This window comes from Grampus griseus (genome assembly GCF_964374135.1).
Source record: "Grampus griseus genome assembly, chromosome: 5".
NCBI lineage: Eukaryota > Metazoa > Chordata > Mammalia > Artiodactyla > Delphinidae > Grampus > Grampus griseus.
In genome coordinates, this window is record NC_138998.1 from 59,940,950 (window position 1) to 59,958,373 (window position 17,424).

Here is a 17,424-nt window from a genome sequence, read left to right on the forward strand (position 1 = left end):
TAAATACACCAGTATAAAATGGATAGGTTGACCATTTGCAGAATGCTACTTTGTAAGGGATGTTTGCAAACTTTCTTTCCATGTACTCAAGGCACTTAGGGCAATGACCATCTAGGTTCAGAAAGAAAAAATACCTAAAGAGCTATAACCCAATCAACTTCTGTGAACAAAGAATCTTTTAGTAAATGACTGGATATCTACACAGAGTTGAGGCACAGAACATCTCACTCTGTCTGGGGCAGAGGGTGCTGTGATGAGCTGGCAGGAGCATTCTGTTCTACCTGGTAGGCGCATTCTGATAATGGAGTTATCACAGTTCATTGACATCTCACATTTAAGGCCATCCAGTCGTCCCAGCCCTGACTCTGTACATCTGGCTTGCCAGGCAAACTGTCCTGCAGCAAGAGGGATACAGCCACCTGCTATCACAGGATTCTGGTTCCTCTGGTACACTGTTCCAGCCATAAGTTTATAAACCACCTTCTGGTTTAGGTGTCAGCCCTTCCTGACTTAAGTTACAATAAATCAGGCCCCCTCCTGAGCCTATTCAAATTAGTTTGCAATCAAAACTCAATTTTCCACTGGAAAAGTGGTGAAAATAGCACAGGGGCCAAGGTCAAAAAGACTGGGTATCAATCTTGGCTCTGCCACTTACTAGCCTTGAGTAAGTTTTACTGCACCTCCCATGCCTAAGTTTCACCACCAATAGGTGGGTAAAACAGTGACTCCCCTTCATTAACGCTGCCTGAGCATTGGGCAATCCTTCCCTGGAGTAGTTCTGGTTACTGTTTTTCTTCTTTAAAAGTCATACACGCTCACTGAAGAAAAACTGCAAAGCAAAGAAAGTACAAAGAAGAGGCGGAAAAAAGACTGCTTCAAATCCCACCATCCAACGGTAATCTCACTAATGTTTTGTCATATTTCATTTGTCATTTTGCTATGTACGTTTTATGACATATTTTAAAAATAGTTACCAAATATAGAAAAAGTGTAAAAAAAAAGTCATTAACTCTACCGCCCAGAGCCAATCAATTCTATTATTTTCGCATGCTTCCTTCCAATGTTTAGGCTAGGGATCTGAAAAAATGTAATTGATAGTGGCCAGACTGAATCCTTTTTTTTCAGGTAAATATGCTATATTTCTACAAAGCACATTCTTCTTTTAATAAAACATTACTTACTGTTTTTACCATCCCTAAGAGTCATGCTTCTGGTATAACAGATATTCAATCTTCTTCCACTGCTGGATACAAAAGGAGAGTATTGATCTAGAAAAAATTTAAAATTCAACAACAAATTAATGAACATCAAGCTTACTAACAAAAGAAAATGTAGAGGTCCTATATCAGCAGCTCAAATGTGTTTTCTTTGTTCTATTCATTGCTTTAAATTTATTTTTAAAAAAGTTTTTTTAAAAGCTATTTTCTTCTTTTTAAAATATTTATTTATTTATTTTTGCCTGCCTTGGGTCTCAGTGGCGGCACGTGGGATCCTTCGTTGCGGCACGCGGGCTTCTCTCTAGCTGTGGCACGTGGGCTCCAAAGCGCAAGGGCTCAGTAGTTGTGGCTCGTGGGCTCCAGAGTGCATAGGTTCTGTAGTTGCAGTATGTGGGCTCTCTAGTTGTGGCGCGTGGGCTCAGTAGTTGCAGTGCGTGGGCTTAGTTGCCCTGTGGCATGTGGGATCTTAGTTCGATGCCCTGACCAGGGATCGAACCCATATCCCCGAATTGGAAGGCAGATTCTTAACCACTGGACAACCAGGGAAGCCCTCTCATTGCTTTAAATTTAAATTAGACACTTTCATTTACGGCTCAGGAAATTTTATATGAAAAATATCCCAGTTTCTCTTGAAAATCAGAATATTTGCAGCCTCAATTCTCATTCTCTGGTTACATAAACTGCACAGTGGTCACCTTTTTTGACAGGACAAATGCATTCCAGGTCACCCAAATCCTCACCACTCACTATTTTTCTTTTACCTGGCCTCTTTTACTCTTCTCTGTTACTGGTCCGCCCCAGACATTTGTGTGTTCACCCTCTGTTAGACAATATCCAGGAGCTACAGAGTAGCTAAATTGAAGCAATTTATTCTGAAACTCCTCACTGTGCTAGTTATAAATTTTAAAAAGGAAAGTGAGAGTAAGAGGACACTCCATTCTAAAAATGCTAAGTCCAGGCTTAGGAATACCAGATGGGGTATAGTTAGATGCATTTATTTAATGTAAAAGGACCAAATGAGGACACAGCACAAATCTCCAAATATAGTTTTATATTTTAAGCTTTCAATGTAACCTTCTTGAATGAATCTAGAAATTTATTATTAGGATTATTATTATAAGATCCCAATAACAGGATCCTATAATAATAATCCTAATAATAATAAAGGGATAAATGGATTCAATTTTTTTTTTTCTGTTTGCTCCAAAGATCAGAAACAGCCTGAGGAAACATTATGGAGCAAATTTGGGAGAGCTCAGATTTTGCCAATTTAGAGGGAAGAACTTCTTAACGGAGAACTGACTGAAACTGTAATTAACTAACGAATTTTCATTATGAATTTCCAGCTTCCTGAGGTGTTAGGAGGCTGGGCAACAACTCAGCAGGGATGCTGAAGCAGGGATGCACGCGTGTGGCAGCCAGGATGAATCTCTCATAGGCCCCCCACCCCCACCCCGTGCCCAGATTCTATGATACAATGAAGTACCTAGGTGTCTAGCTAGTCAGAAATTTGATCACAGAATAGAAAAAGAGAGGAGGAACTAACTCAACAATAAATCATGGGTAACCCAAGGGAATCTGAGCATCTCTGGCGCTCTGTCTTTAGTCTCCAGGACCAAGGAAGTTGCTGCAGGTACAGAGGATACAACAAAGTAGGCCACAAGGAGTGGTGAATAAAAGAAGTTGGAAGGAAATGAAAAATAAATTAAAAAAAAAAAGTTGGAAGGGATATCAGCATGGGATGCGGGGAGAACTTGTGTTTGCTTGAAAATAATTCCTTCTTTACATTACGCTGTTAGGTGATAAGTTATATTTAATGGGTTAAAGGGTGTTGATTGGCGCACCCATGTTATGTGAGGAGCTCTACTTCACACTAAAAAACACTTTAGCAGAGGAAGGTGTCAATCACTGACAGAAGAAAAGGGAGGTAGGAGTGGCATAAAGAAAGAAAAGCGGGAGTTCCCTGGTGGCCTAGTGGTTAGGATTCTGGGCATTCACTACTGTGGCCTGGGTTCAATCCCTGGTTGGGAACTGAGATCCCATAAGCCGTGTGGCACAGCCAAAAAAAAAAAAAAAAAAAGCATGTTCAATGATTATTCATAAAATCTTGATAAGCAGAAGAAAGAGAAAAGCATTCCATACCTTGTGTCTGGATTTTGAAAACATCAGTCATAGCTTTCTCCTTGAGGATGAGCCCCAGAGCTGCCTGGCATAAAAATTCTTTGGCTGTGGTCTTCCGATGGGGCAACAGTTCTTTGCGGTGCTGAGGGATGAAATCAGTGTGCACGTTCCCAGCTTCAAACTCTGGGTGGCCAGACAGTTTGAGGAGGAAGTCAATGTTGGTGTTCAGCCCAACAATCTAAGGGGGAAAAAAAAGCCGATGTCCCCAGTGAGTGGGGAAAACAACATATTCAGAAAAACATTTCTATGGCATCTGCTCTTTCTACTAAGTATTTTCTACTATGAATAACCCTCAGAAAGAACAAAATAAAACGAAAAAACCCACTTCACCATCACTATACATCCGCACACAACACTATGTAATTTACTATGATAAAGACAATGTAGGAAATGGTGTTGGGTAGGTAGTGTGGAGATGTTTAATTGACTCAGATTAGGAAAGCAAGTAAACGTTAAGAAACTTAAGTGAGATTTACTTGCAAGATATCGAAGACTTGCCGCTCAGAACACACCCACGAAATAGGAAAACCACAGAGTAAGATTGCTGCACTGGGGATGGGTAGGATCATACGACCTGAAAAAAGCTTCCTTCCAACACTAAAATCCAACTTTGACACATTGATATAAAAATTTAAAAAGGTATAAAATTAACCCCAATCCACCCAATAAATAGGATCCCAGGCAAAACTGCTATCTGAGCCTTGGGTTCATTCATTCATTCACTCATTCATCCATTCATTCATTTATTTTATAGCCATTTACTGAGTGCCTTTTAGGTGCCAGGCCCTGACCTGGATACTGTGGACGCAGTGAGGAACAAAACACAGTGAGGAACAAAACACAGTCCTTGCCTCCACATTCAAGGGACACATGACAGCAATATCTATAAACAAATATCTAATATAATGGCAGGTGATATGAAGAAAAAGAAGGCTGGCTAAAGGAAGAGAGAACGCAAAGGGTTCTGTGGGGTGGCCTGGAGGACTCTGAGGGTCACAGTGAGCAGGGCTCAGGATGGTGAGGAGGCAGTCATGTGGGGGAAGAATATTCTGGAAGGGAGAACGGGAACACATGGCTCCATGCTGGGGTGTCTAAGGAGTAGCAAAGAGGCCAGTGTGGGTGGAGCCACAGAAAAAGGAAGTTTGATCAAATTCACGATATATAATAATTTGAATATCATGGGTTAATAAGAAGTCCTTCTATGAAGCTAAATCAATGTGGTACGGGACTTACTGCACCAAGGAAATGAATGGCTACAGAAAAGCAACAAACTCTTTTAAATGGATAAGACTGAACATAATTATCTTCCTTCACAGAAAATAACACCAGACTATAGGCCACACGCGTGTCGTGGCCTCATCTACAGGATGAATAGAAATTTCATACTGAGGTTAACACTGATGCTAATAGTTTTAGTCTTGCAATCTTTCTTTTCTAGCTGAAATTAAGAAGTCCTCAAACTCTATTCTGACCCATGGGAAATTCTCCCATGTGAAATTATTCTGTTAGTGACATATGGGTAATTGGAGGAAATAAGTTGACAAGGACAAAGTTGACCAAGCTTGGCTGTAGAGATGCAGAGAACAACAGGGCCACTGACACAGCCCCAGGTCACTCACACTGTACTGTCGAAGGCTGTACTGCAGTTTCGTCAAGGCTGCCTGGCGATCTGCAGCCCACACAACCAGCTTTGCAATCATGGGGTCATAATGCACTGAAACTTCATCTCCTGAAATTGAAAAACCACAGTAACCAAAGTTAAAGAGAGAAAATATGATAAGTAAGACATTCTCCTGGGGCTTTACGTACATTTCACACTTAATCCTCACAAACTCCTGCACCACAGATATCCTTATCACCATTTTATTCATTAGGAACTGAGGCTCACGGGGGTTTAAAAACAGAAGCTGTTAAGGAGGGTGTGGCCATCCAAGAGCACCACGCCCCAGATAGTCATTCAATGACACACAGGCTGGTTTTCCTCATCTTATCTTCGTCTGAACCTTCTTTTCCCTTCTCATTTTGGGAAGTCAGTACAAACTCCCTCTACCTATCATATCACAATCACTTCTGTCTTTGGCATTTCCTTCCCTCCACCCCCTCAGTTTCCTCATCAGAAAAAAAGGACAATAATTCCTCTATCCTATATGCTTGTTGGGAGGATTGACAATCAAGTGTCAAATGCCATACCTGGCAGAGCTGATAAACAAACAGCAGCTGTCATTACTGTGACCAGAGTCTCAGAGAACAAGGATGTGAACCATGCACATCTCACTGGTTAGAATGGTTCAAGACAAAAGGATGTGGTGTATTACATAGAATACTGTTCTAGGACCTTTCTGTGGTTTTGACAGGCCACTGGACCCCTCTGAACCCCAGAGTCTTCATCTGTAGAATCAAGGGGTTAGATCACACTTCCTTATCCACCCATCCATCCACCCACCCACCTACCAACACATATTGAACACCTTCTAGGTCTAGGGTTGAGCAAAGTCCTGCAATTATAACATAGAAGACACAGTCCCTCTCTTAAGACTCTTATAGTCTAATGGAGAAGCTAGACAACGAGTAAAAGATCATCATAAGATAATATAAAAGGGCAATGCCCAAGGAATACACGAGGGACTCAGGGAACACAAAAGAGGAGGGTTGGGGAAATCTTCCTAGACTAGATTATCCTCCTCAGTGCCAGGATGTGAATCTGGGAGTCTGTTTTAGAATTATATCTCTGTTATCCTTTGAGCACCTTTAATAAAGTATATTGCAAGCTTTGCTTGCCTCACAGATTCCTTTTTTCTATTGCAATTTCCCTCTTCTCTCTATGATGTGCCGCTGATATGAAAAAATTTACTGACTACCAAATCTTGCTGTGGGTTAGCCAGAACTCTCAAAATGCTGCCAGTTTATCATTAAGAAGTCCTCATTCATTTTGGCTTTCCAGACCCTATACAATTTGCTTTCATTCTGTATCTCCAGCCATATCTCCAACTACTCACTGTCCTGAACCCTTTTCTCCAGCCACATATTTTCTCACAGTTCTTCAAACACATCTTTAGTTAAATCCTCTTTTCTTTACCTTTCTGTATGCTGTTAAATCTGCCTACTCAAATCCACTCCAGACTTCCCCTTAGAAGCGTGTCCTGATTACACCAGCCTAACATAACCTGTTATTCTGAGAATTGCTGTATTTTATCACTCACCATCTGTATAACTTCTCTGGCAACTAAAGTTAAGGTGGCAGTAGACAGTGGTGGCTCAGAGCATAAAACCTGGAGCCAGAATGACTGGGTCTGAATCTTGGCTCCAAGGGTGACCTTGGACAAGTCACTTCTCTGTGCCCTGGCTTCCTCATCTGGAAAATGGGAGTGATAATAACATCTATTCATAGGGTAGTTCTCATAGTTAAAGGAGCCCAGGTAGAAAAATCACCTAGAACAGTGCCTGTACATAGTAAGTACTAAATAACTGTTATGACCATCGTTATTAGTCATATGTGAATCGTGATAGTTCTTGCACTGTCATTTTTTTTCTTTTCTTTCTTTTATTTATTACTGTTTAGCTCGCACTAAATTTATTTATTAATTTTTCAGCTTGACTTTCAGTACCTTGAAGGCAGAGTGCCTTGGACATAGCAGTTATCAGTCACCTTAAATTATATGTGGAACTAGGCAAAGTAAAAAATATAAAACAGTACCCACAAAATATTTGTTGCTTAGGCTTCACTAAGTGCTGCTGCATTTCAAAAAAGAGAGTAGTACTGCTTTAAAATACTAGTTATTCTTTAAAAATGACTATTCCAGAAGGAAAAGTAAAGATTACAGAGAAATCAATTAAATCCTTTATTTTTAAAGCACATTAGATATATCCACAAGACATAGGGAAAAGACCCCATACAAAACCAATAATGTACTAACAACTTTTAAACACTGAGACTTTTTGCTTTATTTCACTTTACCTTGCCGTACTCCAGTTTCAATCCTAGTGGCAAGGTCTGCTCGAGGGGTGGAGAGATGCACTAATGGTCCAGCCCCTGGCATGAAGTTATTGTTAGGATCTTCTGCATATATTCTAGCTTCAAAGGCATGGCCTCGCAGAGTTATCTCTTCCTGGCTCAAAGGAATCTTCTCTCCTGCTGCAATCTGGTAAAAGAAGAGTATGTGCTTCTTATGAATATCCACCTTCTAGCAGCTATGAGACTTAGTCGACGGTCTTATCCTTTTCTACGTAAAATGTACATCAGGACTTTATAATGAAGCCAAATAAAAACTCTTATTTTATCCACCTACTCGAGTATTGGGCAAAAGCAAAAGTAGATTAAAAAACAGATGCAGCTTGAAAATACTGTACTTATTACAATGGGTTTCTAGAATTTTTAAATAGAGAAAACAGGCAAACCAATGACTAAATCACAAATATAAGTATCAGTGCTTTTTCAATATAATGAAAACTGAAATTTCTTACTGGCAAGATATTCTCAGTTTTCATTTAAAACATTAGCACTCAGTTACCAAATCAAGCTTTTTTATAGTAAATTATTAGTTGGTGTTTAGGACTATTTTCACAGCTATGCCTAAAGCGTGGCATTAGTCATCTTTGTCATCTTCATCACCAAGTGATCAAGCAAAACAGAGGAACATGATGTTCTTAAAATTTTGTTATGTTTATTGCAAGATACCAGATTATAAACAGGATGATCAGCATTGTTTACCACTACTGATATTATTATTATTTTGGCTCTTATATACTAATACAACAAATCTCTCTTCAACTAATATAACTTGGAAAAGGCTATTGGAGGGCACACTGTCACTCTCTTCTCTCTTCCCTTAAGTTTTCCTCCAAGATGAGAAAACGACAAACTGAGATGGCAAAAGATACAGGGAAAAACTCTAACTGAGCAGCACACTGAACTAGACAGGTAAGTGTAAAACAAGCAAAGGTCTCATCTCTTTAAATCTGTAGATAAGAAAAATCAGGAACCACAACAGTGAAAATGAAAGGAAAATGGACTAAATTGAATGGCTTTATGCCATGGTGTTTGGAACCAAAGACTCTGCAGCCGTATTGCCTGGGTTCAAATTCTGTCTCTATACTTATTCTGTTCCGGGCATACTCATATTCTGGGTAAGTTTCTGTAACCTCTTAATGCTTCAGAGAAAAATGCCTGGCATAAAGTAAGCACTATGTAAGTGTTAGCTATTATCATTTCATTCTTATCCTTTATAATAAAATACTCTTTAATGTTCTGATAAAGAATTCTATTTCAAAAAAAAATAGAATTCTATTTGTTTTAGTATAAAAAGGAAAAGAATGACCATATGTCCGTATTCTAAGATGTGATCTTATTGCTGACTACATAGCGCAATTTCAACCTGGCTATCTTTGCCTATCTGTTTTCCTCTGAAGTTGGTTTCTATATGGGCCCAGAAGAGACTGACCCAACCATGCCTCTGGGTACTTAGAAAATGGTACCATCTGAGTTCTCTGGGGCTTAGACATTGACTCTTTGGAAGCCCCGGACCTTGGATATTTCACCAGCCTCTCCTGAAACCACTAACCATCTGAACCTGCAGCTGGGTGCTCACATCATTGCACCCTTGCTCTAGGAAGCTGGTGACTCCACAGACAGGTCCTGGAGCTTGAACTCTTGCCTCACCACATGGAGAGGCCCCTTGTTTTACCTCTGTTTGGAAGCCAGACTCCAAAGTACCTTGAACACTGTAAACAGGGTCCAATGGCATCCCTAAGTTCTAGAAACCCTCCCCAGATGATAAAACCCTATTTTTCTTTCTAGAGCTCTTACAGTTTCTTGACTTGCAGAATAAATGTCTGCTCGTCCCTCTAATGTCCAAAAGCTTTCTCCTCTTTAATCCTTGGAAACCCTTTATCCTTCATGATTTCAAAATTCTGGACTCTCGTGGTTACCGCTTCAGAAAAAAATATTCTTTTCCTTGAATTCTGGAAACATAAGCACTCTTTCCAAAAGTTTCTAAACCCACTACAGTTTTCCTGACACTTACTAACACTTACTAGCCTGATGTGCCTGGTTTTCATTAGCTCCCAATGCCCAGAAGGCCCAGAATAATCTTATGGCTTAATTAAAACCACCAATCATCTCCAAAGAACCAGCAAAAGGAACGTTATATTATTGTCCACAGAAGTTCTGCAAAGACAAAATTATCAAAATAATCACGACTTTAGCATCACAACGTGGAAAAAATAATTTCGTTTCAGGATATATAAAGAACCAAGAATCCTACAGAGATCAAGAATATTCATACTACTTAAAAACATTTTTTATATTAAACAACAGGTTGTAAAAATCTACTGTTTTCAATAAAGAGAACAAAACAGACTAAGTTATTATCATTAATATTTGAAGGAATAAGCTTGTAGAACTCAGATTCAGGCCAGTGAAGAACAGCTGTAGACTTAAGATTTCAGTAAAATTCAGTAGATGTGTCACAGAAATGTTAAAGTGCTTTAAAATTTTCTAAACGTTTACTCTGAGTGGCTACATTTATCCCTTCATGGGCCATCAACAGTCTGTCAGCACTTGCACGTGGACCCCTCTGTTAATCTAGACCCTTCCCTTGGCTCTTCATTCCCATCTTTTCCTTAGCTTATTTCACCTTGGCTAGCATCTGTCCTGCCTCTAAAATCTCATGATGGCCTGGACCTGAATGATGTAGTCTCAGGGCACAAGGTTTTGTGTTGAGACAGTGTGGTCACAAGCAAGCCTCAGTGACAGCAGTTCGCCTGCTGGCTGCCCCATGTCTAAGGGGGAAAGATGGTAAGTGACAGATTAGGAATCTGAGTCCATAAAGTGCATCAAATGTAATGCCACCTTTAACCTCCCATTTTCCTATCCTCATGACAACCACTAAGAATTGAACCCTTGTCCAAAGCAATGCCTCCTTTTAAGAGGTTTTAAGAAGGGAATGTATTCTCGACACTGATTTTTTTTTTTTTTTTTTCCCGGTACGCGGGCCCCTCACTGTTGTGGCCTCTCCCGTTGTGGAACACAGGCTCCAGACGCGCAGGCTCAGTGGCCATGGCTCACGGGCCCAGCCGCTCTGCGGCATGTGGGATCTTCCCGGACCAGGGCACGAACTCGTGTCCCCTGCATCGGCAGGCGGACTCTCAACCACTGCGCCACCAGGGAAGCCCCTCGACACTGATTTTTTTTTTTTTTTTGACACTGATTTTTAACAGAAAAATTACTCCCACCCTAAGCTGCCATTCCACCAAGTCAGTTCCTGTGATCATCTCAGTAACAGGATGTTCCACTTGCAGCCTTGTATTCATCTCCATGAAGTAGAAATTGTGCTTTGAGTCCATAATAAACTCCACGGTTCCTAAATACAAAATACAGTGGGTCACATTTCAACAGTATATAATCAGTAGGAATCAAAATCTTTCTTGATAGATTATATCAAGTTTTACAGCTGCCTTCATTCAATGGTAAACATTTTGCATTTCATGAAGAAAACATCTCACATTTTGCAGCAGCAAATGATTCTCAATCAAAAATATGGAGCCACATGAAATTTAACAATAGAAAAGTATATCTGAGGTTTCAAGCAAATGGTAAGCCCAGGTTATGAATCAGTCTCAACTGTTGTAGCAGTTAGAACATGGTTGGACCATGTGTTACTGCTTCTGTGTACCAAGATCCCTGGAAACCTCACTGTGACATCCCATCTCACTCTAACTCTGTGGAGGAAAACACAACATTTTTTTCTCCTGACTGTGCGCTTTGGAAGTGTCTTTAAAAGTCCTTTTTCTAGTGACCCACTGGGAGATTACTTAGGAACTAACACTATGTTAGTCTTATCTAGTGACATTCTATTAAGTACTACACTTCCCCCAACTTTATTAAGGTATAATTCCAGACAGTAAAATTTATCTATTTTAAATATTGTGTGCTGAGTTTCAGCAATTGAATACAGTCATATAACCCCCACCACAATGAAAATACAACATACTTCCATCATCCAAAACATTCCCTTGTTCCCTTTGCAGTCAGTCCCTTCCCCAGGCCCCAGCTCCAGTCAATCACTGGTCTGCTTTCTATCACAGTTTTTTTCTAGAATGTCACATAAATGAAATAATATAGTATACAGTCTTTTGTGTTTGAATTTTTTTCACTTAGCCTAAGGCTAATTCCATATAATTTAAAACTTGCTTTTCAAACTGTGGATCACAACCTATTAGTGGATTGTAAAAATTTAGTGAAGACTTCCAGTTTCTTGCCCAGCATGGAAGGAACTTAGAAGTTGCCATTCCATTCTGACAACAAGAAAATGCTGAATAAGATGAAAAATCAACAACTCTTCTTAGATGCGTCACAGACATGAGGTTACAAGGCAAGCCGCTGCCCCCCAAATTAGAGAGACAGAAAGGTGAAAACAGAGATTCACAACTTATTGGAACAGAAACCCATGAGCAAAAACCTCTGTGGGAACACATACTGGAGAAGGAAAACCTGGACTGTAATTGACAAATTGCTGGAGGCTCAGTGTGGACAGTTCCAAGAGTTAAAAACTCCAGGGGGGACCAAGTTATAGGGAGCTCCGAACACTTTTATAAGTTTTACCTCCAGAAGCTCTACCAGGTCCTCACAGTGAACATTGGAGAAAAAAACCCCTTGAGTTCCCAGCAGTGGGAGGGGAAAACGAACCATATGAAGTATGCCAGAGTTCTGTTCTTCTGAACAAGATCCGTCCTTAAGAGAAACTATTTTATTACAGCCTAAACTATTGGGATTTTATCAGGGCCTAATTAATGTAATTGAGGGAAGAGAAATACACAACTCCAGCCATTCTGTCCCACATAAGGGAATAAATAAAAAAAAAATAAACAAAAACCAACTGAAAAACACTGATGAAGTTCACAGTTCAGAGCGCAAGCTCACCAAAAGACTTAGACTAAATCACAGGTCTATAGAACATTTCACCTTCCCTGTACCTAACCACTACACTACTAAAGACCTATTTACCACAGTTCCTTTTACCTGGTACATCAACGTCTGGCTATCAAGAACAAATTACACGGCATCCTAAGAGGCAAAAAACACAGTTTAGAGAGACTGAAAAAGCATCATAACCAGACTCAGATATGATAGAATTATAGTTATCATAATTATCTGATATCATAATTATCTGATAATTATAATTATATAATTATCTGATATCATAATTATCTGATAGAATTTAAAAACCCTTTAATTAATATGTTAAGGGTTTTAATGGAAAAAGTACACAACATGTAAGAACAGTTAAATATAAGTAGACATGGAATTTTTTTTTTTTTTTTTTTGCGGTACGCAGGCCTCTCACTGTCGTGGCCTCTCCCATTGCGGAGCACAGGCTCCGGACGCGCAGGCTTAGCGGCCATGGCTCACAGGCCCAGCCGCTCCGCAGCATGTGGGATCCTCCCGGACTGGGACACGAACCCGTGTCCCCTGCATCGGCAGGTGGACTCTCAACCACTGTGCCACCAGGGAAGCCCAGACATGGAAATTTTAAGAAAGAAAAAAAAAATTCTACAGATCAAACATACCATAAGAGAAATGAAGAATGCCTTTGATGGACTTATCAGTAGATTGCACACAGCCAAGGAAAGAATCTCTGAGCTTGAGGATATGACAACAGAAACTTCCAAAATTAAAATCAAAGAGAAAAAAGACTGAAAAAAAACAGCACAGAATATCCAAGAACTGTGGAGAACTAGAAAAGGTGTAACATGCATAATGGGAATACCATTAGATAAGTAAAGAAAGGAACAAAAGCAGTATCTGAAGCAATAATGACTAAAAATTAATGTTGGACACTGAATCACTGATCCAGGGAGGTCAGAGAACACAAAGCAGGATAAATGCCAGAAAAACTATACCTAGGCAAACTATACCTATAATATCATTTTCAAAGTACAGAAAATCAAAAATCCTGAAAGAACCCAAGGAAAAAAACACACCTTATTTATAAAGGAGAAAAGATAAGAATTACATCTGACTTCTCCTCAGAAACCATGCAACCAAGGACAGCAGAGTGAACTATTTAAAGTGTTGTCTAAAAAAACCATCAAGGGCTTCCCTGGTGGCACAGTGGTTAAGAATCCGCCTGCCGGGCTTCCCTGGTGGCGCAGTGGTTGAGAGTCCGCCTGCCGATGCAGGGAACACGGGTTCGTGCCCCAGTCTGGGAAGATCCCACATGCCACGGAGCGGCTGGGCCCATGAGCCATGGCCGCTGAGCCTGCGCATCCGGAGCCTGTGCTCCGCAACGGAAGAATCTGCCTGCCAATGCAGGGTACACGGGTTCGAGCCCTGGTCCGGGAAGATCACACATGCCGCGGAGCAACTAAGCCCATGCGCCACAACTACTGAGCCTGCGCTCTAGAGCCAGCAAGCCACAACTACTGAAGCCTGCGTGCTTAGAGCCCGTGCTCCACAACGAGAAGCCACCACAACGAGAAGCCCGTGCACCGCAACGAAGAGTAGCCCTTGCTCGCCACAACTAGAGAAAGCCTATGTGCAGCAACGAAGGCCCAACACAGCCAAAATAAATAAATGAATGAATAAATAAATAAATTTCAAAAATCTATCAAGAAACTCAGCCAAGTATACAAAAAAAATCATCAACCTATAATTCTGTATCTTGTTAAGTTATCCTTCCAAAGTGAAGGAGAAATAAAGACTATCTTAGATAAACAAAAATTGAGAGAGTTTATTGGCAGTAGACCTGCCCTGCAAGAAATGTTAAAAGAAGTTCTTCATAGAGAAGGAAATGAAATAGGGTCAATAATCCAAGATGTAACAATACTTAATGTTTACGCATCTGAAAACAGGGTGTCAAAATACATCAGGTAAAAACTAAGAACTGCAAGAATAAATAGATGAATCCACTAATCAATTGGAGACTTTAATACCCCTCTATTAGAAATGGACAAACCCAGCAGGCAGAATATTAGTAAGGACATAGATGAACTCAATAGCACAGTCAATAAAATGGAATAATTGACATCTATAGACTAATTCATCCAACAACAGCAGATTACATATTGTCATACTTGCATGGAACAATCACCATGACAGAACACATTCAGGGCCATAAAAAAGACCTTAACAAATTTAAAAGAATAGATAACATATAATGTCTGCTCTCAGACCACAATTAAACTAAAAATCAGTAAATTGAACTAGAAATCATAACAGAAAGATAGCTGGAAAAAATCCCCCAATACTTGCAGATTAAACAACACACTACTAAATAACACGTGTCAAAGAAGAAATCTCAAAAGAAATCTAAAAATTGTTTAAACTAGATGAAAATGAGGATACAACTTTTCAAAATTTGTGAGATGCATAGAAAGCAGTACTTAGATGGCAAAGTATAGCATTGAATCCATATATTTGAAGAGAAGAAAGATCTAAAATTAATCTAAGCTTCTATTTTAGGAAACCAAAAAAGGAAAAGCAAATTAATTCCAAGGCAAACAGAAGAAAATAAATAATAGAGTAGAAATTCATGAAACTGAAGACAGAAAATAGAAAAAAAAAAATCAACAAAACCAAAAGTTGGTTCTTTGAAAAGATCAATAAAAGTGATAAGCCTCTAGACAGGCTATCTAAGAAAAAAAGAGGACAGAAATTACTAACATCAGACATGAAGGAAGGAACATCACTACAGACCTTATGAACATTAAAAGGATAATAAAGGAATATTATTAACAACATTATGCTCACAAATTTAATAACCTAGATGAAATGGGCCAATTCCTTGAAAGACATAATCTGCCAAAACTCACACAAGCAAAAAACAGACAATTTAAATAGGCCTATATCTATTAAAGAGATTGATAAATCATTAATAACCTTCAAAACAGAAAGCAGCAGGCCCAGATTGGGTCACTGGTAAATTCTACCAAACACTGAAGGCAGAATTTATACCAATTTTCTACAATCTCTTCCAGAACATAGAGTTTTTCCTAACTCATTCTATGAGGCCAGCATTACCTTAATACCAAAACCAAAGATGCTACAAGAAAACTACAGACCAATATCTCTTAAGAACACTGATGAAGCAATCCTCAGGAAAATATTAGCAAATCAAATCCAACAATGTATAAAAATCCCACCATGACCAGGTAGGATTTATCCCAGGTACGCAAGGCTGGTTCAACATTAGAAAATCAATTAGTGTAATCTATCACATCAATAGGCTAAAGAAAAACCATGTGATCATATCAATAAATTCAGAAAAAGCATTTGATGAAATCTAGTACCCAATTATAATAAAAACTCTCAACAAACTAGGAACAGAGGGGAACTTCCTCAATTTGATAAAGAAGATTTACAAAAACCTACAGCTAGCATCATACTTAATGGTGAGAAACTAGAAGCCTTCCCCCTAAGATCAGAAATAAGGCAAGGATGTCCACTCTCACCACTCCTTTTCAACATCATACGAGAAGTCCTATCTAATACAGTAAGACAAGAAAAGGAAATAAATGGTATATAGATTGGGAAAGAAGAAATAAAACTAACTGTTCACAGATGACTTGATCATCTTTATAAAAAATTCAAAAAAGTTGACCAAAAAACCTCCTGGAACTGATAAGTGACCACATCATTGTTGCAGGATACAAGGTTAATATACAAAAGTCAATTGTTTTCCAACATACCAGCAAACAAGTTGAATTTGAAATTAAAAACACAATACTATTTACATTAGCACACTCCCCCATGAAATAGGTATAAATCTAACAGAATATGTATAAGATCTACATGAGGAAACTATAAAATTCTGGTAAAAGAAGTCAAAGAAGAATTAAATAAATGGAGAAATATTCCATGTTCATGGGTAGGAAGACTCAACATTGTCAAGACATCAGTTCTTCCCAACTTGTTATATAGAGTCAATGCAACCCCAATCAAAATCCCAGCAAGTTATTTTGTGGATATCAGAAAACTGATTCTAACGGTTATACGGAGAGGCAAGAGACCCGAATAACCAACTCAGTCTGACAAAATGACAAAATGGGAAGACTGACACTATCTGAATTCAAGACTTACTATAAAGCTACAGTAATCAAAACAGTGAAGTACCAGTGAGAGAACAAATAGATCAGTGGAACAGAATAGAGAGTCCAGAAATAGACCCACATAAATATAGACAACTGACCTTTGACAAAGGAGCAAAGGCAATACAATGGAGAAAAAACAGTTTTTCAAGAAACGGTGCTGGAACAACTGGGCAACTACATGCAAAAAAAATCTCAACACAGACCTTACAAAAATTAACTCAAAATGGTTCAAAGACCTAAATGTAAAACACAAAACCATAAAACTCCTAGAAGACGACACAGGAAAAAACCTAGTTGACCTTGAGCATGGTGATGTCCTTTTAGATACAACAGCAAAGGCATGATCCATGAAAAAAATAATTGATAAACTGGACTTCGCTAAAATTAAAAACTTCTGCTTGGCGAAAGACAATGTCAACAGAATGCAAAAACTAGCCACAGACTGAGAGAAAATATTTGCAAAAGGTACATCTGATGAAGGACTGTTATCTAATATATAAAGAAACCTTAAAGCTCGAAAATAAGAAAGCAAACAACCCAATTAAAAAATGGGCAGGGCTCCCTGGTGGCGCAGTGGTTAAGAATCTGCCTGCCAATGCAAGGGACACGGGTTTGAGCCCCGGTCTGGGAAGATCCCACATGCCGCAGAGCAACTAGGCCCGTGAGCCACAACTACTGAGTCTGCGCGTCTGGAGCCTGTGCTCCGCAACAAGAGAGGCCGCGACAGCGAGAGGCCCGCGCACCGCGATGAAGAGGGGCCCCCGCTCGCTGCAATTAGAGAAAGCCCTCACACAGAAACGAAGACCCAACACAGCCAAAAAATAAATTAATTAATTAATTAATTAAAAAAAAAATATGGGCAAAGACCTGAAGAGACACCTCACCAAAGACATACAGATGGCAAGTAAGCATATGAGAAGATGCTCCATGTCGTATGTTA

The 17,424-nt window shown here is 39.4% G+C and overlaps 1 protein-coding gene across 1 annotated transcript in view; it reads right to left on the reverse strand.

Moving 5' to 3' along the window:
* Positions 1-17,424, reverse strand: part of MCCC1 (methylcrotonyl-CoA carboxylase subunit 1) — a 64,000-nt gene that overhangs the window by 12,614 nt on the left and 33,962 nt on the right. Inside the window, exons 10-14 of the mRNA XM_082655630.1 lie at positions 10,629-10,756; positions 7,354-7,537; positions 5,018-5,127; positions 3,360-3,576; positions 1,182-1,268 (exon numbers count right to left, since the gene is read on the reverse strand). Coding sequence (XP_082511756.1) covers positions 1,182-1,268; positions 3,360-3,576; positions 5,018-5,127; positions 7,354-7,537; positions 10,629-10,756 — 726 coding nt within the window. The remainder of the gene's footprint in view (positions 1-1,181; positions 1,269-3,359; positions 3,577-5,017; positions 5,128-7,353; positions 7,538-10,628; positions 10,757-17,424) is intronic.